At 41.9% G+C, this 26,117-nt stretch overlaps 2 protein-coding genes across 2 annotated transcripts; both read left to right on the forward strand.

Moving 5' to 3' along the window:
- The first annotated feature begins 2,705 nt into the window (after nt 1–2,705).
- On the forward strand, nt 2,706–20,728 carry SERPINB10 (serpin family B member 10). The gene is made up of 7 exons (XM_081561592.1): nt 2,706–2,873; nt 7,286–7,351; nt 7,801–7,938; nt 8,956–9,073; nt 14,310–14,452; nt 17,977–18,132; nt 20,324–20,728. The coding sequence occupies exons 1-7, from the start codon at nt 2,706–2,708 to the stop codon at nt 20,726–20,728; spliced, it is 1,194 nt and encodes a 397-aa protein (XP_081417718.1).
- A 1,204-nt stretch (nt 20,729–21,932) lies between these two features.
- LOC145534266 (uncharacterized) lies at nt 21,933–24,919 on the forward strand. The gene is made up of 5 exons (XM_081561584.1): nt 21,933–21,951; nt 22,242–22,248; nt 22,987–23,435; nt 24,156–24,237; nt 24,435–24,919. The coding sequence occupies exons 1-5, from the start codon at nt 21,933–21,935 to the stop codon at nt 24,499–24,501; spliced, it is 624 nt and encodes a 207-aa protein (XP_081417710.1). The 3' UTR covers nt 24,502–24,919.
- Nucleotides 24,920–26,117: the final 1,198 nt, after the last annotated feature.

The raw sequence follows: 26,117 nt of genomic DNA on the forward strand, positions 1-26,117 counted from the left end.
ATGGGGTCGCAAAGAGTCAGTCACGACTGAGTGACTGAGCAGGTATACTGATGTATCTATATACCTCCTGGCAACTGCAAAAGAGCGATTCGTTCTGAAAAGGGCACACTTGGCTTTTGATCTAGACTTTAGTCTTTATTTATAGTCTCCTCTGAAAAGATCACTCTCCATCCTTTGAATGGATAAATTATTTCATGAGAATTTCATCCCCAAATTCTTCATCTTTCAGGAATCTTCATCTTTTTAATGCTGGCTTAGCACTTCGATACTTTTTTTTAAAGGTAAGAATTGTTCCTCTTGTATGTTCTAGGCTGCATCTGATATATTAATGATGATATTAACGAGAGAGTTAATGAAGCTTAAGGTAACTATTAACTTTCCACAAGAAATTAACTCTTTCATCAGAGAGAATTATCATTTTCAGGAATTTGCTACACGTATCTAAACTCTAGAATAATCATAAATCTAGGTAGAAAGATAAAAGTCCCCAGCCTTAAAATAATAACTTCTCCTCTCTTCCCTTCATGGTGATTATTCTTTGGCCATGGAGCCAAGCATTTTCCATATGAAAAATTCATGAGTTCTTAAAAGAGAAAGCTTAGGGGACTTTCCCGGTGGTTTAGTGGCTAACAATCCATGCTACCAAAGCAGAGGATCCGAGTTTGATGCCTGTTCAGAGAACTAGACCCTACATTCTGCAACCAAAGACTCCACATGCTGCAAATAAGACCCGGCACAGCCAAATAAAAAAATTAAAAAATAAAGCTTAATACATAGGTAGTAAACAAAACGTCATTTAAAGGGATAGAGCTGCAAAGAAAACAGAGAGCTTACTTCCAAGATGGCTCTGGATCTGTCAGGAGAAAGTGTTTATATGTAAATTTCAAACATTTTATGAGGGTATAGAGTTATTGCAAAACAAGAGTTGTTGCTTTTTTCATTTAATAAAATAGTGTTAGCCTAGAATTATCATCAGCTTGTGCAATAGGTAGAAGCTATGACTAGAGATGATTTAAGGGCTGAGAAGTTGTCTGGTTAAGGGTAAGCCTATGACTAGGAGGGGTTTCAGCAGTATCACTGTTAATTCAAGTCATGACGAAATCAAGACTTTGTCTGCACGTGTCTCTCCCTTGATTCAACCATTTAGCTAGAGAGATCTCCTGACTTCTCTAAAGTTCTCATTCTAGGTTTCTCAGAGGGCCAGATGATATCAGTGCAAGACCAAGTTCTATACAATATTGGCCCTAAGAGGAATCTCTAGATCTAGGAATTTGGTTTATTTTAAATTATTTAATCAGTTTGAGAAATTATTTGACTATAAAATGACACTAGATTGAACTCACTATTTCTTTGATAGTGATCCAATTTTTAAAAACTTAAATGAGAATATCAGGTTGATTAGAGGTGAAATTTAGAAGCTGAATACAATATTTTAAAAAATGAGAAAGCTTGAGTTCTTTTGTTCATTATGATTAGTTTCAGGGGGTCTCAAGTGAGTGAGAATAAAGACAAGAGAGTCTTGACTTCTCTACTTCTCTATAAGCTATAAGCATTTCCACTAGACTGTGTAAGTTTCAGGTTTAAATAGATTTTAAAAAATGGTAACTAGAACCTTAACTATTAACACTCTAAATAAGAAATAAATAAACATTTGAAAGTTTCCAATTTGTACAAAGTCCTGAGCTGGGTGCTCGCGGATGAGCAAAGCAGAGTAAGAAAATTTTGCTCTCAGGGAACTTATTCTAGAGATGAAAAGATATGAACATATAAAACAGAACTAGCAGTGTGATAAGCGCCAGGCAAGTGGCAAAAGCTACGTTATGGGACTTTGGTGGCAGACATGCTCCTGTGAACCCCAAAGTTCAGAAAAAGCATCCAGAGGAAAAGGTCTGGAGCAGAGTTGAGTTTCTTATTATGAAGGAGGTTAAAGGCTCTCCATGAACCAGGATACCACCTATCACGGTGCGAACAGATAAATAAGGTTAAAAAGTATAAAAATAGGGATGAAAGACAAGTGAGAAAAAGTACAAAGTCAAAAAGGTGTATAATTATTACTCATTTACTGGTAAAGCCAGCAGGTACGTGGTGTATTGAAAAGAAGCACTTGGCTGATTCTACTACAATTTAAACTCTGGCAATTTCAACAGGGAGACCCAACTGACCAGAATCCAGCTGTTTTCTCAGGGGTTTCAGCTCTAGAATTTGAGGGAGTTCTCTTAAACTCTCTGGACTTCAGTTTTCTAAGATTGAAAATAATATTGGAATTATGTTCATTCAGCTCTTAGAAGGACATAAATACAGATATATAGATTATTGTTGTTGTTTAGTTGCTAAATCGTGTCTGACTCTTTGCGACCCATGGACTGTAGCCCACCTCTGTCCATGGGATTTCCCAGGCAAGAATGCTGGAGTGGGTTGCCATTTCCTTCTCCAGGAGATCTTCCTGACCCAGGGGCTGAACCCATGTCGCTTGCATTGGCAGACCAATTGTTTACCACTGAACCACTAGAGAAGCCCCATATAGATTGTTACATAGGTTATTATGTATATAAACAGGTTAGATAATACATTCTTTTGTCATTTCAATGAAGGATGATAGAAAAGATAATTGTGTAAGACAAAAAATCCATTTACAAAAGTAAAATAAATGGAAAAGATTATTAATATGTTCTTTAACTCTGCTTTATTTTTCTTAGATCTTCCCAATGGACTCTCTAGCAAAATCTATCAACCAATTTGCTCTGGAGTTTAGTAAAAAGCTAGCTGAGTCTGCTGAGGGTAAAAATATCTTCTTTTCTCCCTGGGGGATCTCAGCGTCCTTGGCCATGGTGTATTTGGGCACCAAAGGGACCACTGCAGCCCAAATGGCCCAGGTGAGTAAGAAAAGTCAACTATCCTCTATTGGCTTAAAATGAAATGCTTTTTTTTGGCTTTCACATTCATTCCTCTCCTGGAACCCAAATAGTCCACATTTTACAATCATGTCTTCCAAAGTAAAACACACACACATTTTCCAGACCTTAAAAAATAAGGCTGAGAAAGTGAATCAACAGACAGCTGTTTCTGGGAAAGCTATTTAAGAACCTGTGTTCCCTGGCAAAATCAGATGAAGAGATGAGGTTATCAAGTTTGGTTCAATGTTAAAAAAATTTTTTTAAAATTTTCATTCTTAAAATACTTCAAGAAAGTCATGGCTCATATTTTAATAGAGTCAGTCATCATCTTTTTAATCTCAGAAGGATTTTCTTAAAAACACAAATAGAGGACTTCTTTGATGGCCCAGTGGTTAAAATCTGCCTGCCAATGTAAGGGACATGGTTTGATTCCTGCTCGGGGAAGATCCCACAGGCTGCAGGGCAACTATTGTAGAGCCTAGGCTCCAAAACAAGGGCAGCCCCACTCTGAGAGTAGCCCCCAGACACTTCAAATAAAGAAGACCCACATGCCCACGTGAAGCAGCAAAGGCCCAGCACAGCCAAAAATAAATAAACAAAATAATAAATTGATTTAAAAAGACACAAATAGAAAAATCAGGTGAAATCTATTTCTTATGCTTTGTTTGGTTGTTACTTTGTTCAGTCCCTGCTTGTCTGGGTGAATCTAATGAATACATGAAGAGCATTAAAATAGTAGAACAGTATTACTGTTTGTTTCCAAGGCAAACCATTCAATATCACAGTAATCCACGTCTATGCCCCAACCACTAAGGCTGAAGAAGCTGAAGTTGAACAGTTCTATGAAGATCTACAAGACCTTCTAGAATGAACACCCCAAAAACATGTCCTTTTCATTATAGGAGACGGGAATGCAAAAGTAGGAAGTCAAGAGATACCTGGCGTAACAGGCAAGTTTGGCCTTGGAGTACAGAATGAAGCAGGGCAAAGGCTATCAGAGTTCTGCCAAGAGAACGCACTGGTCATAGCAAACACCCTCTTCCAACAACACAAGAGAAGACTCTACACGTGGACATCACCAGATGTTCAACACCGAAATCAGATTGATTATATTCTTTGCAGCCAAAGATGGAGAAGCTCTATACAGTCAGCAAAAACAAGACCGGGAGCAGACTGTGGCTCAGATCATGAACTGCTTATTGCCAGATTCAGACTTAGATTGAAGAAAGTAGGGAAAAGCACCAGACCATTCAGGTATGACCTAAATACAATCTCTTATGATTGTACAGTGGAAGTGACAAATAGATTTAAGGGACTAGATCTGATAGACAGAGTACCTGAAGATCTATGGACAGTGGTTCGTGACATTGTACAGGAGACAGGGATCAAGACCATCCCCATGGAAAAGAAATGCAACAAAGCAAAATGGCTGTCTGAGGAGGCCTTACAAATAGCTGTGAAAAGAAGAGAAGCTAAAGGTAGAGGAGAAAAGTAAAGATATACCCATTTGAATGCAGAGTTCCAAAGAATAGCAAGGAGAAATAAGAAAGCCTTTCTCAGCAATCAATGCAAAGAAATAGAGGAAAACAATAGAATGGGAAAGACTAGAGATCTCTTCAAGAAAATTAGAGATACCAAGGGAATATTTCATGCAAGGATGGGCACAATAAAGGACAGAAATTGTATGGACCTAACAGAAGCAGAAGATATTAAGAAGAGGTGGCAACAATACACAGAAGAATTGTACAAAAAAGATCTTCACAACCCAGATAACCATGATGGTGTGATCGCTCACCTAGAGCCAGACATCCTGGAATGAGAAGTGAAGTGGGCCTTAGGAAACATCACTATGAACAAAGCTAGTGGAGGTGATGGAATTCCAGCTGAGCTATTTCAGATCCTAAAAGATGATGCTGTGAAAGTGCTGCACTCAAATGCCAACAAATTTGGAAAACTCAGCAGTGGCCACAGGAGTGGAAAAGGTCAGTTTTCATTCCAATCTCAAAGAAACGCAATGCCAAAGAATGCTCAAACTACAGCACAATTGCACTCATCTCACACTAGCAAATAATGCTCAAAATTCTCCAAGCTAGGCTTCAACAGTATGTGAACTTCCAGATGTTCAAGCTGGATTTAGAAAAGCCAAAGGAACCAGAGAGCAAATTGCTAACATTGAAAAAGAATAGAGTTCCAGAAAAAAATCTACTTCTGGTTTATTGATTATGCCAAGCCTTTGACTGTGTGGATCACAGTAAACTGTGGAAAATTCTTAAAGAAATGGAAATACCAGACCACCTGACCTGCCTCCTGAGAAATCTATATGCAGGTCAAGAAGCAACAGTTAGAACTGGACATGGAACAACAGACTGGTTCCAAATTGGGAAAGGAGTATGTCAAGGCTGTATATGTCACCCTGCTCATTTAACTTATATCATGTGAAATTTCAGGCTGGAAGAAGCACAAGCTGGAATCAAGATTGCTGGGAGAGATATCAATAACCTCAGATATGCATATGATACCAACCTTTCACCAGAAAGTGAAGAAGAATTGAAGAGCCTCTTGATGAAAATGAAAGAGAAGAGTGAAAAAGTTGGCTTAAAACTCAACATTCAGAAAACTAAGATCATCGCATCTGGTCCAATCATTTCGTGGCAAATAGATGGGGAAACAATGGAAACAGTGACAGACTTTATTTTTTTTTTGGCTCCAAAATCACTGCAGATGGTGACTGCAGCCATGAAATTAAAAGACGCTTGCTCCTTGGAAGAAAAGCTATGATCAACCTAGTCATGTTAGTCACTCAGTCATGTCCGACTCTTTGTGATCCCATGGACTATAGCCCACTAGGCTCCTCTGTCCATGGACTTCTCCAAGAAAGAATACTGGAGTGGGTTGGCATTTCCTTCTTCAAAGGATCTTCCTAAGTGAGGGATTGAAAATGGTTCTCCTGCACTGCAGGCCAACTCTTTACCCACTGAGCCACTAGGGAAGCCCATGACCAACCTAGACAGCATATTAAAAAGCAGAGACATTACTTTGCCAACAAAGGTCCATCTAGTCAAAGCTATTGGTTTTTCAGTAGTCATGTATAGATGTGAGAATTGGACTATAAAAAAAGCTGAGCGCCAAAGGATTGTGTTTTTGAAATATGGAGTTGGAGGAGACTCTTGAGACTCCCTTGGACTGCAAGGAGATCCAACCAGTCCATCCTAAAGGAGATCAGTCCTGAATATTCACTGGAAGGACTGATGCTGGTGCTGAAGCTCCAATACTTTGGCCACCTGATGCGAAGAACTGACTCATGTGAAAAGACCCCGATGCTGGGAAAGATTGAAGATGGGAGGAGAACAGCACGACAGAGGATGAGATGGCTGGATGGCATCACCAATTGATGGGCATGAGTTTGAGCAAGCTCCAGGAGTTGGTGATGGACAGGGAGGCCTGGCGTGCTGCAGTCCACGGGGTCACAAAGAGTCGGACACAACTGAGCGACTGAACTGAACTGATTACTGTATAAGCAGTTAATTTGATGTAAGCATTCTCAAATCACAGTGTCTGTATGTGTGTGGGTAACCTTATATAGCAAAGTGAAAGTGAAAGCCATTCAGTAGTGTTATCCTTTGGAGAAGGCAATGGCACCCCACTCCAGTACTCTTGCCTGGAAAATCCCAGGGACGGTGGAGCCTGGTGGGCTGCCATGTATGGGGTCACACAGAGTCGGCCATGACTGAAGCGACTTAGCAGCAGCAGCAGCAGTGTTATTCCTTTCTGTGAGCTGCATCCAGGATGCATGTGGGAGATGGAATTAAAGTGTCTTTCTCTCTTCTTGGACAATTTAAAGGAAACACAGGGTCCACCTCCTTCCTGCGAATTTTCACAGAAATGCTGGGTGAACACAAAGACTGACTCCATTGTCAGATGATGGTCAGCAGTGAGAACTGAAGCACTTAAGTAGAAAAAACAACTAAAATTCCTGAATTTTCCAGATAACTAGGGCAATGGTGGCTTTTGCTTAAGTTGGCTAAATGATGCACTTAAGTGAATACTTAGCTTTCTTCTCAAAAGAACGATAGATAAAAATGAAACATGGAAAACATGAGAATTTTACATCTAAGGCTATTCCCAGTATTATTTTCAATGTCCAATGCAAAGTATTAAAGTAAAGAGACGAACAACTTAAATTCAACTTAAAAATTTATTTAAAAGCAGCTCTTGACTTACTCTGTTAGTTCAGGTAACACACCATTTAGGTAAAATCAGAGCTCCCTTGATTCATTAATCATATGTTTTTCGGCTATGGGAATGACTGGCTTGTAGTTACTGATGTGTATTTCGAACGATTACATCTCTGCAAAATGTGCTCATGTATTGCCTTTTTATTGAAATTACAGGTTCTTCACTTTAGCAGAGACCAGGACAGCAAATCTTGTCCTGACAGTGAAAAGAAAAGGAAAATGGTATGTCTTATATTTCAATATCCATTTGATAATTAAGGAGAAGGTACTTTTAGCATTTTTTTTTTTTAGTGGCTAAATCAAACAACCTTTAATAGGTAATTTTTCTTAGAAAAAGATATTAAAACTATAAGAAAATTTTAGAGTACACAATGTCTGCACTTTTTGAAAGAGTTATATTTTTTCCCCTTATCTCTCCCCTTTCTTTCCCTTCAAAACTATTTCACTTTCAACCTTGTACTTATCTTTGCAAACTAAGTTTGAAGAAAATTATGGCTCAACAACTTTTGTATGTTGCACTAATAATACTAAAGAAAAAAAAATTTACCTACCATACAATTGATTTCATGATCAGTTCATGAACAAGAAATCATTTCTTTTATTCTAAATTGTTCATATACACATAGTTCTTTTTCAACATTTTTATTTGACCAATTTATTTTCTTTGAAAGGAATTCAATGTGGGCAAGCCTGAAGAAATACACCCTGATTTCCAGACATTTATTTCAGAAATCAACAGTTCCAGCCATGCTTGCATACTTAAAACAGCCAACAGGATCTACGGGGAGAAAACTTGTCCGTTTCACAAGGTAAGTGCAAACATCTTATTTTAAGTTGATGGGAAAGAAAGAGCCATGTGAAACCAATCAATAAACACTTTGTACTTTTCTACAGGGATCCCAGGAACAATCTTAATGTATAGGATGTCTGTGGTCAGTATTTCTGATAATCATTTAAACTGACCAATGTGCCAAGTTGTAAAGGAAACCAACAATGTATCTCAAACCACATCTAGTGATCAGAACTTTATGCCCAGAATAAAGGGGTACAACCCACTAACACACATAGAAATGTGGTTTATATAACCCCTGGGCCAACATTTGTTTCATGGGAAATGGAACAAAAGATCTAGAGTAGTTTCATATGGTGAGTTTGGAGGAGCAGAGGATGGCATGACCATCAGAGGGTGGCTGGAGACTGTCCTCAAGAGCAAAGCTGACTTTGGGATCAGATAAGTCACTTCACATCATGACTTTGGAAAACATTCTTTACATGCAGTTAAATCAACTTCTCTTCTTTGATGGTTGAGACCCCACAATGCAGATCCTCAGAGAAGTCAACCCCATACCTGGCCAAACATTTAGTTCTTCCTGTTTGTCTATCACGTTCTTTGCCACGTTTCAGAAAAGAGCCAGAAGACCCAGGTGCCCAGTGGGTAAGAAGTAAAGAAACTGAACAGGATAGAAGGATAGAAATAGAAAAAGTCAAGCTGTACAGTGGTGAAGACTCCTAGGAATAAGATCCCACATGCCACATGGCAAATATATATATGGATGTGGGGGCTCCAGAGCTGTGGGGGGCAGGCCTTCCTTCCACAACTGCAGTTCTGCATGGCTAGTCTGCATCCAGCTAAGTTTACACAGGGGAGCTTAGTTTTTAACCATAGCTCTAGTATGGAAAGACTGAAGAAAGAAATGGGGTGGGAGTTTGCAATTATCTATCTAGCTGGATTTTTTTTTTTTTGAAAATCTAAATAGACTTGATGTCTCAGCTTTGCTAAAAAAAAAAAAAATCTACAAAAGGCGATCTTAACCTATATCTTCCAGAAATATTTAGAAGATGTGAAAACATACTTTGGTGCAGAGCCACAGTCTGTGAACTTTATGGGAGCTTCTGACCAAATCAGAAAGGAGATCAACTCTTGGGTTGAAAAACAGACTGAGGGTAAGCTTTCTCCAAGGTGATTACCAGTGTATTTTCAAAAAAGTATCACTTTATCATTTTGAATTGTGTTACGTGTTAAGTATGTGCATTTCTTAAATAGAACTGTGAGCATATTCTAATTATTCGGAACATTTTTTTTTATTCTAAGTCTTATCTAAAACAGATAAGAAAACCATTTTATTAATACCAAGTAAACAAGAGAATGATCAGACTCCACTAATACCAAAGAGGACTCTAGAGAAATGCAAAAGGTTTTGGATACTGAGGCACATGTTGTTTCTAAAGAAAAGTAGCTGCTAATGAATAATTAAAGTGTGGCATTAAATATACTATCTAACCTTAAGTAAGTTTCAGAATAAGGTCATATATTAGAACAGATTTAAAATACAGTAACTATCTAGTAATAGAATAGAAGTTTGTTGTTGTTATTGTTGTTCAGTTGCTACGTCGTGTCTGACTCTTTTTGACTGGATAACAACTCAGGGCCTCCCTCAGGCGAAGAGCCTTCCTCCTTGCTCTCAAAGCCCCTTTGGGAACATTTACCTTGACACTCACCATGTCGTTCCTAAAACTAACAATTGTTCAGTTGTTCATTGAAGTCCCTGCCTCTCCCACTAGGTTCAAAGACCTAAGTGCAATAACACTACCTTATTTGAGTTTCTGCTTTAAATCACTAACTCATAATAGCCTCGCTCATGGTAGTTGCTCTGAACATTAATGTTTATTGAAGTGAATTGAGGAAGCTGGCAGCCCTAAATTCTCAGTTCTTTTTTCACTGAACTAGTGACTCAGAAGCCGTGCTGAGGCAGGAGTGACTGTTTTTCCTAACTTATGCCTGATTTGGATTCATCTAAATGTGAGTCTGGTTTGAGAATTATAGATTAGTCTGTATTTACAGAAAGAAACTACTTGCATTGCTTCAGTTCCTGTGAGAACCAAATGTGATTGTACAGGCCAAAGCACATTCAAAGGCACAACACAAACTGAACATAGTAGCTGGGCTAAGTCACTTCAGTCATGTCCGACTCTTTGCGACTCTATGGACTGCAGCCCGCCAGGCTCCTCGGTCCATGGGATTCTGCAGGCAAGAATACTGGAGTGGGTTGCCATGCCCTCCTCCAGGGGAATCTTCCTGACACAGAGACTGAACCCATGTCTCTTATGTCTATCTGCATGACAAGAGGGTTCTTTCCAGTAGACGTAGAAGCAATTATAGTGCCAGAGCTGAACTAAATCTCGGCTCTCAAATTCCTACCCACTGCCTACTTGGGTCCCTGGAAGACAGAAGAGGGCCTCACGAACGGGAAGGCAGGGAACAACTCATGTGCTCTCTTTCACCCCAGCAAAGCCTTTCAGAGCTGAGTAGAGAGTCTGATGCTCACAAGATTGGTTTGCATAAGGGTCTTGCCATCTTCCCCATATAGGCTGTGCACTCAAGGAGGACGACAGAATCCATTTCACCAGATCACAGAGCTGTCCAGACTTTCCTATGATGATAGAAATGTGCCATAAATCTGAGGGCTGTCATAGCAAATGACCACAAACTGTATGGTTTAAACCAATGGAAATATATTCTCTGATCTGGTGCTTCCCTAGTGGCTCAGTGGTAAAGAATGTACCTACCAATGCAGGAGATGCAGGTACCATCCCTGGGTTGGGAAGATCCCTTGAAGAAGGAAATGACAACCCACTCCAGTATTCTTGCCTGGGAAATCCCATGGACACAGGAGCCTGGTGGGCTACAGTCCATGGGGTCACAAAGAGTCAGACACAACTTAGTGCTAAACAACGCAACAGCACAGTTCCGGAGGCTGCACATCTGAACTTCAGGTGTTAACAGGGCTCTGTTGCCATTCATTCACTAAGCTGTGTTTCACTCTTCGCAACCCCATGAACTGTGGCACGCCAGGCTTCCCCTTCTTTGGAAAGTTTTAGGAAAGAAGCCGTTTCATGCCTCTCTCCTAGTTACTGACGGTTGCTGGCAAACCTTGGCTTGTAGAAACATCTCTCCAATCTCTGCCTCTGTTGATACACGCCTTTCTTCTCTTCCTCTCCTTTGTCTTTGTGTTTTCATACTCTGTGGGTCTGTGTTCGAATTTCTCTCCTTTTATAAGGACACCAGCCATTGAATTAGAGGCCCAACCTAATCCAGTATGACTTCATTTTAACTTGATTGCACCTGCAAAGACCCTATTTTGAAATTAGATCACATTCACAGGAACTGGGGGTTAGGAATTAATGTATCTTTTGGGGAGGACAAAATTCATCCCACAACAGCAGTCAGTTCAGTTCAGTTCAGTTGCTCAGTCCTGTCTGACTCTTTGCAACCCCATGAACCGCAGCACACCAGGCCTCCCTGTCGATCATCAGCTCTCGGAGTTTACCCAAACTCATGTCCGTTGAGTCGGTGATGCCATGCAACCATCTCATCCTCTGTCGCTGCCTTCTGCTCCTGCCCTCAATCTTTCCCAGCATCAGGGGCTTTTCAGATGAGTCAGCTCTTCGCATCAGGTGGCCAAAGTATTGGAGTTTCAGCTTCAATATCAATACTTCCAATGAACACCCAGGACTGATCTCCTTTAGGATGGACTGGTTAGATCTCCTGGCAGTCCAAGGGACTCTCAAGAGTCTGCTCCAACACCACGGTTCAAAAACATCAATTCTTTGGCACTCAGCTTTCTTTATAGTCCAACTCTCACATCCATACATGACCACTGGAAAAACCATAGTCTTGACTAGATGGACCTTTGTTGACAAAGTAATGTCTCTGCTTTTTAATATGCTGTCTAGGTTGGCCATAACTTTACTTCTAAGGAGTAAGCCTCTTTTAATTTCATGGCTGCAGTCACTATCTGCAGTGATTTTGGAGCCCCCCCAAAATAAAGTCAGCCACTGTTTCCACTGTTTTCCCATGTGTTTGCCATGAAGTAATGGAACTGGATGCTATGATCTTAGTTTTCTGAATGTTGAGCTTTAAGCCAACTTTTTCACTCTCCTCTTTCACTTTCATCAAGAGGCTCTTTAGTTCTTCTTCACCTTCTGCCATAAGGGTGGTGTCATCTGCATATCTGAGGTTATTGATGTTTCTCCCAGCAATCTTGATTTTAGCTTGTGCTTCTTCCAGCCCAGCGTTTCTCATGATGTACTTTGCATATAAGTTAAATAAGCAGGGTGACAATATACAGCCTTGACTTATTCCTTTTCCTATTTGGAACCAGTCTGTTGTTTCATGTCCAGTTCTAACTGTTGCTTCTTGACCTGCATATAGATTTCTCAAGAGGCAGGTCAGGTGGTCTTGTATTCCCATCTCTAAGAATTTTCCACAGTTTATTGTCATCCACACAGTCAAAGGCTTTGGCACAGTCAATAAAGCAGAAATAGATAGTTTTGTGGAACTATCTTGCTTTTTCGATGATCCAGTGGATGTTGGCAATTTGATCTCTGGTTCCTCTGCTTTTTCTAAATCCAGCTTGAACATCTGGAGGTTCATGGTTCACGTTTTGCTGAAACCTAGCTTGGAGAATTTTGAGCATTACTTTGCTAGCGTGTGAGATGAGTGCAATTGTGTGGTAGTTTGAGCATTCTTTGGCATTGTCTTTCTTTGAGATTGGAATGAAAACTGACCTTTTCCAGTCCTGTGACCACTGCTGAGTTTTCCAAATTTGCTGGTATATTGAGTGCAGCACTTTCACAGCATCATCTTTCAGGATTTGAAATAGCTCAACTGGAACTCCATTACCTCCACTAGCTTTGTTCGTAGTGATGCTTTCTAAGGCCCACTTGACTTCACATTTCAGGATGTCTGCCTCTAGATAAGTGATCACACCATCGTGATTATCTGGATCGTGAAGATCTTTTTTGTACAGTTCTTCTGTGTATTCTTGCCACCTCTTCTTAATATCTTCTGCTTCTGTTAGGTCCATACCATTTCTGTCATTTATTGTGCCCATCTTTGCATGAAATGTTCCGTTGGTATCTCTACTTTTCTTGAAGAGATCTCTAGTCTTTCCCATTCTATTGTTTTCCTCTATTTCTTTGCATTGATTGCTGAGGAAGGCTTTCTTATTTCTCCTTGCTATTCTTTGGAATTCTGCATTCTAATGGGTCTATCTTTACTTTTTCTCCTTTGCTTTTCACTTCTCTTCTTTTCTCAGCTATTTGTAAGGCTTCCTCAGACAGCCATTTTGCCTTTTTGCATTTCTTTTTCTTGGGGATGGTCTTGATCCCTGTCTCCTGTACAATGTCACGAACCTCCATCCAGAATTCATCAGGCACTCTGTCTATCAGATCTAGTCCCTTAAATCTATTTCTCACTTTCACTGTATAATCATAAGGGATTTGATTTAGGTCATACTTGAATGGTCTAGTGGTTTTCCTCACTTTCTTCAATATTCTCTCCCAAAGGCATAACCTACATATTATCTTGAGGAAGCATCAGAAAAATCTGAACTGAGAGTTAAGCATTCTGCAGTTATTTTTTTCAAAAGTATCAAGGTCATGAAAGACAAAGAATGAATGCGAAACTGCCTCAGATTAAAGAGGACTAAGAGGAAATGACAGCTAAATGCAACTTGACCCCTTGGATTGATTTCTGGTCTGGAAAAAAAGGACACTATTGGAACAACAAATGAAATAATTTAAACAGGGGACACACCTGGTGGTCCAGCGGGGTCGGGACTTTGCCTTCCAAAACATGGGGTATGGGTTTGATCCCTGGTTGGGGAGCTAAGCTCTCACAGGGCTTGTGGCCAAAAAACCAAAACATAAAACAGAAGCAGTATTGTAACAAATTCAGTAAGGACTTTAAAAATGGTCTACATAAAAAATAATTTTTTAGAAGAACTCTAAATAGATCTGTTAATATTAATAATATTCTATCAATACCGACTTCCTGGTTTGAATTCTTATGGGTATGAAAAGAAAGTGAAAGTGAAGTCGCTCAGTCATGTCTGACTCTTTGCGACCCCATGGACTATAGCCTACCAGGCTCCTCCATCCTTGGGATTTTCTAGGCAAGAATACTGGAGTGGGTTGCCACTTCCTTCTCCAGGAGATCTTCCCAATCCATGGCTTGAACCCGGGTCTCCCGCATTGTAGGCAGATGCTTTACCGTCTGAGCCACCAGGGATATAAGATGTTACAATTTAACAGTATTTCATAATCATAAGTTTTATAAGTGTGGCATTTCACCAGGACATAACTATATCATTTGAAATCTGTCCTTTCGCTCTTGTAGGAAAAATCCTAAATCTCCTACCTGATGATGCTGTGGATCCTACAACCAGAATGGTTCTGGTGAATGCCCTTTACTTTAAAGGAGTCTGGGAACATCAATTCTTAGTCCAAAATACCACAGAAAAGTCTTTCAAAATAAACAAGGTAGGAGCCTGTTAGTAACCAGTATGTATTTTACAAGACATTGCAAATGAAATTCTATTTTAAATTCATTCTATCTGAACATATGTTCCTGTAAACTATGGCTCTTTGCTTGGGCAAGGATGACTGACCTAAAAGCCCCAGTTTCATCCCACCTGGACATTACCGTTTCATTATTTTAATCTCTGTAACCAGACCGTGCACATATTTTATCACTCACCCCTTGCTGCAACTATGGTAGAGTAGGTAAGGTAGTTACTGCATTTATTTCCCAAGTTAGGAATGCAGTGGGGCTAAGTGACTAGATTCATTTCGAGTTTATTTGTTTTGGTTGAATTACAGTTTCTCTGGTCAATAGAGGAAACAACCATTAAATGTCCAGTGTTGGTGTGTGTGTGTGTTACTTGCTCTTTGTGACCCCACAGACTGTAGCCTGCCAGGCTCCCCTTTTTATGGGAGTGTCCCTGCAAGAATACTGGAGTGGGTTGCCATTTCCTCCTCCGGGGGATCTTCCTGTCCCAGGGATCGAACCTGGGTCTCCTGTGTCTCCTGCAGTGGCAGGCGGCTACCCGACCACTGAGCCACTGGGGAAGCCCAAATGACTCGAGCTGTGCCTCAGTTAGAAGGCTGCCAGAACCATGATTCCATACTCTTCACTCAGTAGTTCTGTTCTTGTTCTACTAAACTAACACTATCTTACACCAAACTCTTACTTTTCCAGAAGAAGAAAAAAAAAAACATTTAAAAATCTCATCTCTTTAAGTTTTCCCTGTGGGCCGGCACACGGAGCACTTGTTTTTGTAGCAGGAACTTACTTCAGCAACAAGGGAGGTCAACGGAAGGTCACAGATGCACCCAAGGGCTGGAACATGGCTGGGTCTTGGGACTTGAATGGCAACAAGGATTCAAATATCGTCAGGATTCATTCTCTGTCTGCTCATCTCTGTTTCTCCCATCCTTCTTCTCTCAGTCTGAAATCTGATCTCCATTCTAGAGATGAGTTTGATAGGTCACATTCCAAATTCTTAGGTAAAGAACCGACTGGCTAAAGTTTGTGAACATGTTTTAGTCCTGGGTGGATTATCTCACTTAAACACTGCTGCTGATGACATTGCTGTAACTATATGGTTGTGTGCAATAAGCAATTTTCAGATAATCAGTGGGGAAAAGATGTAGAAAGGACTGAATTTATAATCCAACAGGCTAACTGGAAATAGGCTGGATAGTTACTTGGCTTAAAAAAACCACAGGAATTTTCAGCTGCAAGTGATAGGAAAGCATTCCAAACTAGCTCCAGTGACATGAGAATTATATCAGTTTTTGCTCAAGGGCTTCCCTGATGGCTCAGTGGTAAAGAGCCCACCTGCCAATGTGGGAGATGTGGGTTCAATCCCTCAGTCGAGAAGATCCTTTGGAGAAGTAAACACCTCCAGTATTCTTGCCTGGGAAATCCCATGGACAGAAGACAATGGCGGGCTATAGTTCATGGTGTCACAAAAGATTCAGACATGAGTAAGAGACTAAACAACATCAAAGAAACTAAGAGGAACTAGGAGTGGGACCTCGAGTCTCAGACAGAATCTGTCCTCTCTGCCCCTACCCTTGACCCATCATTATTGCTCTCAGTCTCTAATATTACGGACGGGGTTTTTCCGTATGACCAGGGAATATGACTGCCCTTTATTCTAGCTTCACAACTCTGCTGTTAATACAGAGAGAATCTTGGCTCCTAGCTCTAACAGAAGGCTCCCAAAGAAGACTCCAGTTGATCTCACTCATATGCTTATCCTTGAGACAATCATTTCATCACAGAGCATCCTGAGTGAACAGCCATGGTCACATGGCCACTACCTTAACAGAAAGGTAGGGCTTTGTGATTGACATTTAGCTCCACATAGAGTGGATAAATAACAAGTCTAAAATGTCTGAATCGCAGGGTTTTGCTTTTGTTTACCATTGGCTTTACTAACATTTCATAATGTCATGTATCTCCCATTACAGTATCATAGAGAATAATTTCATTGTCCTAAAAATGCCCTGTACTCAACACATTCATCCCTCCCTCTAAGCCTCTGGCAACCGATGATCTTTTTACTGCCTGTATAGTTTTGCCTTTTTCAGAATGCCATATAATTGGAATTGCATAGTATGCAACCTTCTCGAAGGTGCAACCACCTTCTTCTACTTAGCAATATGTATTTAAAGTTCCTCCAATATGTATTTAAAGCCACTTTTTGTGGCTTGACAGATCATTTCACTTTATTGCTGAATAATCTCCCTTTGAGAAGGCAATGGCACCCTACTCCAGTACTCTTGCCTGGAAAATCCCATGGATGGAGGAGCCTGGTAAGCTACAATCCATGAGGTCTCAACAGTCTGACACAATTGAGTGACTTCACTTTCACTTTTTACTTTCATGCATTGGAGAAGGAAATGGCAACCCACTCCAGTGTTCTTGCCTGGAGAATCCCAGGGACGGAGGAGCCTGGTGGGCTGCCGTCTATGGGGTCGCACAGAGTTGGACATGACTGAAGCAACTTAATAACAGCAGCAGCAATCCCCCATTGTATGGATTTAAGATTTTGTTGATCTGTTTGCCTTTCTGAAGGGCATTTTAGTTCTTTCCAGTTTTTGGCAATTATGACTCAAGCTGCTGTAAGCATTTGTGTGAAAGATTTTGCATGAACATGTTTTTAACTCATTCTGGTAACTACCCAGGAGCACGGTTGCTGGATCACGTGGTAAGGTTGTGTTTAGCTTTGTAAGAAACCACTGCACTGCCATCTGGTGTGGCTTCCACTTTGCATTCCCACTGGCAGAGAATGTCAGTTCCATCTTAGCTAGAAGTTTGTGTCATCAGGGTTTTGAACTTTTGGCCATTCTATTAGCTGGGACACTTCACAGCTAATCTTCACTGTTTTAATTTGCAACTGCCTAAGCACCCAGGATTGAACATATTTTCACATGCTATAGATCTTCCTTTGGTGAGATATCAGTTCAGATCTTTTGCCTATTTTTTAAGTAGGGTTCATTACTTTATCACTGTTGAGTTTTAAGAGTTCTTCACAAATTTCAGATACTGGTACTTTATCAAACATGTGTTTTGCAATTCTTAGCTCCTAGTTTATTGTTTGTGTTTTCCTTCTCTTAGTGGATTTCAGTTTTATGATATTAAAAGGCTGTCTCAAATGTTTGCATCTGAAATGCAACTTAGTTTCTGAATCATTGGTATTTGCATAGTTTGCATAAGATTATATATGCTTTTAAGTGTTTGGTAGAATGCAGCTTGCCATGATTCATAGAGGATGCCATAATACTGTCAGAGAAAGAAGCTCTCACATCATTTATTGATGCTGTTATCCAGTAGAACACATATTTCCAGAAAGCAAGGTTTGAATAATTTTATTCAGCATTTAGTAGAGGATCATCATCTTTCAGTGTCCCAGATGGCTGGGAACCAATGTTGCTAAAGAATTAAGAATTTGGTGAGACACCTCCCCAGTGATTTTGCTGCATATATTCTACAGACTACAAGCAAACCAGTGCAAATGATGTCCATGAAAGAAAAACTTCAAGTATTTTACCTAGAAAGTCCACAAGCCGTAGGCCTTCAACTCTACTATGACAGCCGTGACCTCAGTCTGCTCATACTGCTGCCAGAAGACATTGGTGGACTGGATCAGGTAAAGGGAGCAGTCTATTCATACCTCCCTCCTTTCCTCTCCCCTTTGGTAACATTTGTTTTCTCTCTGTGAGTCTGTGTCTATTTTGCAAATGCATGCAAAATCACTTTAGTCATGTTTGACTCTTTCAACCCCATGGACCCACCAAGTTCCTCTGTCCATGGGATTCTATAGACAAGAATACTGGAGTGGGTAGCCATTTTCTCCTCCAGGGGAACTTCCCACCCTAGGGATTGAACCTGTGTCTCTTATGTCTCCTGCATTGGCAGGCAGGCTCTTTACCACTAGCACCACCTGGGAACATTTACTTGCATGGAAAAATAACTTTAAAAAAAGACATCAGTCTGACATGAAGATGGTTCTAGTGTTTATCTCTCCTGGGAAAAACATAAAGAGATGATCTGCCAGTTCTCTAATTTCTGCACAGGAAGGCAACCAACACACCTTCAGCCCTAGGTACTGTATTTTCATGTATTACTTAAGCTTTACAAAAGGTTGATGTTACCATTACTCAGGAAGGATAAGTAGTCTACAGACACCTTTAGCATTGGGTAGCCACACAAACAACAGCTAGAGATATTTACTGTGAGTAACAAAGCTGTGTAGATTGATCATAACAATCTTTCAGGTAGTATAGGTCTTTCTTCTCCTTCTGGTAGAACCTACCTAATCAATTTTTAAATCACATGCATTAAGCTAGCCTTAGACATACATTTAAAAACATTAAACAGAGTCTAAAACATTTTTATCAAGTAAAACATTTTTTATCAAGTAAACACTCTTCAGAAGATATAGTCTGTATCAGTGCATCTTCAGGTTATTATTTAAGTTGTTCACCAGTTAAACATCTCTTAAGCCTGATTTTGGCCAGACCACATTCCTGAGCAATTCACATGCAATAAATGGTCTGTCTTTCTTTGCACTGTGCCTAATTTTTCATGTGTGCCAGATTGTTTATACTTCTGCCCCCACTGCCCTACTCGTGTTTAGACAGATTCCCAGATGGTGTCATGACATTTGTGAAACTGGAGAGGATGGTGAGACCACGTGTGAGCCCACATGTGAGCCCACGTGTGAGCCCACGTGTGAGACCATGTGTGAGCCCACGTGTGAGCCCACGTGTGAGCACTAAACCGTTAGGGCTACCTCATTATAAGCCTCTTTTTGGAAAGGGCAAGTTCCTGACCTGAAAACACTGTCACTTAATGCACATCATTTACATATGTGTCTTTGATAGCAATACTTGGATCTAGAAAACTCCAAAGTAGCAAAACCATGTGCTTTAAACAAACATGTTATTTAAAAAATCAAACATTGCTTTTTATCCTATACATGTATGCATATGTGTATATACATATATATTTATTGTTTTCAAATTTTAAATATCAAGAGAAAAAGCAGCTTCAAAATCACTATTTAAAAAGTTATTACTCTTAAGATAGAAGGATTTTCCTTTCTTTTTTTTCCCCCATAATTTATAGTTACTAATTTCATATTGGTGTGATTATAGAGTATAGGCATTTTATTTTATCTCAGATTTTGTTTTTGAAGGATTGTATACTGTGCTAATGAAACTAATTTAATAAATTAGTAATGGCACCCCACTCCAGTACTCTTGCCTGGAAAATCCCATGGACAGAAGAGCCTGGTAGGCTGCAGTCCATGGGGTCGCTAAGAGTCGGACACGACTGAAGCGATGCAGCAGCAGCAGCAGTTATTGAACTAGTTTATTAGTTAATAAACTAGATTTAAACTAGTTAATAAAACTAATAAAAATAATTTTTTTGGTTCCCTGGCATACAACGTGTCCTAGAGTATATGCTTTTGTGTCGATGACATCTAAATGTATATTTATATACATGTAAATATACATGTATATACATGTATACATGTAATATATTTGTGTATGTAGTTGCTGTCTTGCAAATATCATAGAAGTACTTCCATTTTGAACCAAGGCCTAACTTATTAAGCCTATATCCTGAAAACTATTAATCTGCAAAATGATATGTCAACAGTGTGAAGGATCTCTTTATAAACAAAAAACTTCCGAATGTGTGTGTTTTGTTATCTTTGGTAATGGGAGTGATTATAATTCATCTATGTAATATCTAGAGGTCTCACTCAACCTTTATTTCTTATTTCTTAATTGGAAATTACTGACTCTTTCTTCATTGCCTCCAAACTGCAGCTGGAAAAGGCCATCACCTATGAGAAGCTAAGTGAGTGGACCAGTGCAGACATGATGGAGCTGTGCAACGTGCAGTTAAACCTCCCCAAGTTCAAGCTGGAAGAGACTTACGATTTCAAGTCAACTTTGAGCAGTATGGGGATGAGCGATGCCTTTAACCAGAGCAAAGCTGATTTCTCAGGAATGTCCTCGGAGAGAAACCTATTTCTGTCCCATGTTTTCCACAAATCTTTTGTGGACATAAATGAACAAGGTACAGAGGCTGCAGCTAGTACTGGGAGTGAGGTGAGTGTAAGAATTAAACTCCCTTCCATTGAATTCAATGCAGACCACCCGTTCCTCTTCTTCATCAGGCACAACAAAACCAACAGCATTCTATTTTATGGGAGATTCTGCTCCCCCTAAACCCTGCATCTCTCTCATCAAACAAGAGCATCTTACAGCGTGAAAAATACACATATGATGGAAAACACAATTATAATACAACCAGTTTGCAGCCTGACTCTTTCTATGAAAGATTAGAAATATTAGAAAGATTAGAAAATATTAGAAAGATTATCTTGAAATAATATATTCTAGTGATCCTATGAGGCCTGTATAGCTAGAGAGAATGAAAATTTAATTTTTTTTAACATTTTAATGTGACTTTTATTTCAGAAATTCAGTTATTCAATCAAATGCCTTACAATGCTTGACCTACCTGGTCACTGTATTTCCATTGTCACTTATATTTCACATGCATCATTTAGTGAAGAAAAATCTTTATAAAGGTGACATAATGATATCACTGATATTGATATGTGAATTTAAAAGTATTCTAAAATAAAAAATTTATTAGAAAGAATTATTATGGGTAACAGTTGTCACATTAACATCTTTGCTTTTAAAAACCTTATAAACTAGAAGAGTAAATTCTAAATTACATAAATGCATATTGTCAGGTATAAGAAGATATTCTTAGTAAAATTTTATCTCCACAAAATTGGCTGTGTTTTTCCAATTTCTACTAAAAGTGCTCATACACAATGGCTTATTGGTAGTCTCATCAGCTGTTGTTCTAATTTTAGAGACTGAGTGTATCATTTTAGTTGCTTTTTCCATTTTAATCTACTAAGTGAAAGATATAATCTACTATGGATCTGATATGAACAGTGTATAAATTAGTACAAGAAAATGTGTTTTCTGTATCAAATCTTGTTTTGGTATCATAGAATTAAAAAAAAAAAAGATCCTATACTTCCCGCTTTCCTGGTAGCTCAGATGATAAAGAATCTGTCTGCAATACAGGAGACCTGGGTCCTTTGCTTTAGCTCCAAAGAAGGGAAATTGTAGTATATATGACATTTTATCACATCATCATGAAACATTTTGCCTCTACCCATAGCACCTCACACTAAGTAACAACGAACGAAATCCCTGTGTCTGTGTTCTACCAAATTAAAAGTCCGTATGTTTTAGGTACCATGTGGACTCAAAAGCAAAGTAGGTGAACAAGTGAACAGGGAGCCTGGAAACCAAGCCAAGATAAAGGAAGAGCACAGTGACTCTGTCAGAAGCTGACAGTCAAAGACTATTCAACACAGTATTTTCCAAACAAAGAGGAAAAAGGATGATACTAGAAATTGCAGGTTAGTAAGATGCATTCAGGCAGTCCTTCATTTAAAAGATGGTTACTAGACATCTATGCTGTATCAGTTGATACTTAAGGCATGAAGACTATGTTTCTGAACACAAACACCCTGGTCCCCTGTCTCTTGGAGTCATGGAGCTTACAATAGACTCAAAGTGGATGCTAGTGCAAAGAATGATTGCAAAATAAACTGCAGTCATCCTGGACACACACGTATGTGTGTGCACTCATCAGACTTTTTCAATAATGAGGCTTAAAATATTCGCTGATGATGTTTTTCTCCCTTAGTGCAAATGTAAATGTATAGTCTGCCTTTTTAGAAGTATCACAGACTTTAGAACAATAGATAATAATCATGGTCGGTTAACCTCCTTTTTTCCCCCCAGGGAAAACAAAACTATTTAAAAAAAAAAAGGAAAGCAGTATAGTAATTAAAGAGCATATGGGTTTCCCTGGTGGCTCTGGTGGTAAAGAATCTGAAAGCCAGTGCAGGAGACGCAAGTTCAATCCCTGGGTCTGGAAGATCCCCTGGAGAAGGAAATGGCAACCCACTCCTGTATTCTTGCCTGGAGAATCCCATGGACAGAGAAGCCTGGAGGGTTACAGTCCAAGGGGTCACAAAGAGTCGGACAGGACTGAGCAGCTAAACAACAACATGTTAAATAACATAGACATTCGTGTAGTGGCTAAAAATATAACTAGACTGACTGGAATCTGGATTTTGAAAGTGCTCTTCCATAGGCGTACTAAACAAGGCGTATTAAACAAGCTTGTGCGTGCGTGCGAAATCACTTCAGTCATGGCCCGCCCGGTTCCTCTGTACAAGGGATTTCCCAGGCAAGAATACTGGCGTGGTTGCCATTTCCTTCTCCAGGGGATCTTCCCAACCCAGGAACTGATCCCACACCTCTTATGTCTCCTGCATTGGCACGGAGGTTCTTTATGCCACTAGCTCCACCTGGGAAGCCCACTAAATAAGCTAAGACTGCGGCAAACTAACCAAGGAAAGCAGACGCATTCCCTAATTGGCGAGGCCTTCCGCAAACACCCTCGGAGGCCCAGGCGCTAGCTTCCGCCGCCAGTCCGTCCGCTCTCAGGCCGGGGTAGGGGGACACGCGCGAGGCTCGGCCTGCGCCCACGGTTCAGCCGCTGCACAAGCCGGGCCGTCTCCCGGAGTCCTGAGTCATCCCCGGAAGCCCGGCCCGAATCAAAGCGGATGCGAAGCATCCACCGAGCTGGAAGAGCCGCCGCCGCCGGGGCAGCAGGAATCTCCCAGACACCCGGTCTGGGGGCGCTGCCGAGCCCCCGGGGTCCCCCGGCGGCCGCCTCGAGCCTGGAGCTCCGGCGGAGAGATGCAGGGACGGCGGGAGGCCGGACCAGAAGGACCGCCGGAGGTGTCCGGGCGGGAGGGCCGCGGGGCTGGGGTCGCCCCGGCCCCGCCGCACCCTGGGGACCCCGGCCCGCTTGGTTTTGGCCTCAAACGTGAGTCTCCAAGGGAGGGGCTGGGAGACCCGCCCTGGTCACGGGCTGGTCCCGGGAGTGGGAGCGACGCCGGCCGGCCGACTCCGCTGCGCTGCCATTTGCCGGGAGGGAGGGCGCGGCCGCAGCCCCGCCTGGGAGGTGGTTCCCGGAGAAGGACGGGGGAGCCCCGGCGGGGGTGGGGGTCTGTGGGCGTGTGTGGCCCCCGCTGCAGGCGGGAGTGGAGCCTTGGGCGAGTTCCGGGCGGTGCTGGGTGCCGGCCACCTCCAGACCAGCGCGGCCCCGCTGCCGTCCAGCTCATCGGGTGTGACCAGCCCTCTCCCCTCCCCCCCGTTCCTCCACATTCTTCTCTCTGTTCCTCCTTCCCTCTGTCCCTCCCTGCTTTCTTTCTGCATTTCTTCCATTGTTTTTCTTGAACATCTTTCATCTGTTCTTACTCATGGACTCCTCTCTCTGTTCCGCTGTGCTTAGTCGCTCAGTCGAGCCCGACTCCTTGCGACCCCATCGGCTGTGTGTAGCCCGCCAGGCTCCTCCGTCCGTTAGATCCAGGTGAAATCCAGGCAGGAATACTGGAGTTGGGTGCCGTGCCCTCCTCCAGGGATCTTGGGCTCTTCCCAACCCACGCCTCCCGTATTGCAGGAGGATTCTTTACCAGCTGAACTACCAGCGAAGGCCTCTCACTTGCGTGAAAGAAACAGCTTCCTCCCCGTTTCCCCTCCGCAGCAGCCACAGAATGGATTCCACACGCCCCGGATACCCCAGCCCCCCGGTTCCTGCTCCCACCAACTCTGCTGAGGGATTTGAGGTCCGAGCTGCCTCCCCGCCCGCTGCAGCCTGGGGTGCTACCTTCCGGTCCTCCTGCATCCTCCCCACATCCCTGGTCCCTCCCATGTCCGGTTCTCCCAGACGGATTGCGGGTCCCAGTCTCTTGGCTTTTCCTCTCACTACCTGCCAACTTCGGAAGTTCCCAGAATGAGGTGGATTTTTTGTTTTTCCTCTTAGGCCTCCACTTGTTCGTTCTAATGTCACCCCTTCACCTAGAGGTTCCTGGAATGGGGGCGCGGACTGAGGGCTGCCAGTCTCTAGCTCTAGAGCTTCTTCTCATCTCAAGTTCCCTCCCTGTGTTGACAGACACCCCGGGGCTGTCTTTGTCACGGGATCCCTTGACATGGTATGTTCCACTCATCTCAGATGGAATGTAGCGCCTGCCTCCCCCATTCCAAGCTGACTCGTAGGCCTTCCTGTGGTTGGTGTCCCGCCCTTCGGGTGGGTTAGCTAAGAGCCTCAGCGCGGGACTCGGTCCTCCTCCTTGTCCCTGGGTGACCAGCGCCCCAGCCTGGCAGTTCCGTCTTCCACTCTCTAGTGCAGACCTTTCCGCTGTGTTGGGGAGGTGCTGGTCAGTAGCAGGGGTTCCCAGTTTTTTCCTACACCAAACCATGAACCACAATATTTTTCTAAAACTCATATAAAGCATTTGTTTGAAAACAGTGCCTGGCTTCCTAGATCATAGCTCATGTTCCAAACTCTCAACCTGGTGTGTGGGGCCTCTCCTTCCTGTCTCATGCGCCATGTCTCCTAGGAAACTGAGCTCACCCACTTCCTGGGCCCCATGCGGACCCTGCCCTTTCTCTCCATCCTGTGCACCTGCCGGCCCTGACACTGCCTTCCAGAGCTCCTGCCCAGTCTTTGAGAACCAGCTTACTACTTCTCTTCTCCTGGGCTTCAGCAGAGAATTCTTTCTGCTTTACTGTTGGCTTCCTTAGCACTTTGTTTTTTATCCTGGTATAGAGCACAAGACCGGCTTGAAACTGGACATTTATGCCTGTGTATCTGGTGGGAACTCCCAGTCAGGAATTATGGCCTTTGTTTTTAACCTTTTTTTTCCCCTCCAAAATCTTATAAGGAAAGTTCAACATAAATGCTCTTTGAACAAATTCCCTTTATGGATGTATGTATGTGTTAGATGTAGGGGGTGGAGCAGGGAGGTGGCGGGCATTCAGGGCCCCCAGGAGAAAATGATGCTGAATACAGTCTGTCCTCCACTCCATCAGAGGTTCCACTTCTGCAGAACCCACAAGAGGCTGCAAAGAAAAATCTTAAGATGACCAATTGCCTAAAGTAAGTTCTTTAAGGAAACGGAGGTGAGGGATTAGAGGTGGGAAGAATCTTGTCTGTAGTTTAGTTAAGCTGGGGAAAGGTCAAGGCTGGATCCATAATGAGTGCCTGATTCAAAGTGTCCACCTGATGACTTGAGATCTGAGCTTCATATCCCATCTGTGTTCCCAGGGGGGAACATGGCTTCAAGATTATGCCAGAGACGCCAAATTGAGGGAGAATGATCAGTAATAGGGGGATTTATCTTATACTTCTGGAGGTCAGAGGTCTGTAAGAGGTTGGCAGAGCTACTATTTCCCCCCCCCCGCCCCCCGGAGGCTCTAGGGCAGAGTCCAGTTCCTTGCATTTTGCAGCTCCGAGAGGCTGCCTGCGTTCTTCGGTCTGTGACCCCCACATCATCCTCATCTTTACTTCTATCTTCATATTTCCTTCTCTGCCTCTGACCCTCTTGCCTTGATTTTTTTTTTTTTAATAGTGATTTATTTGGCTGTGCCAAGTCTTAGTTTTGGCACTCGGGATCTAGTTCTCTGACCTGGGATCGAACCTGGCCCCCTGCATTGGGAGTGCAGA

Source organism: Giraffa tippelskirchi, chromosome 14 (genome assembly GCF_054371585.1).
Source record: "Giraffa tippelskirchi isolate mGirTip1 chromosome 14, T2T-mGirTip1v1.2.pri, whole genome shotgun sequence".
Lineage (NCBI taxonomy): Eukaryota > Metazoa > Chordata > Mammalia > Artiodactyla > Giraffidae > Giraffa > Giraffa tippelskirchi.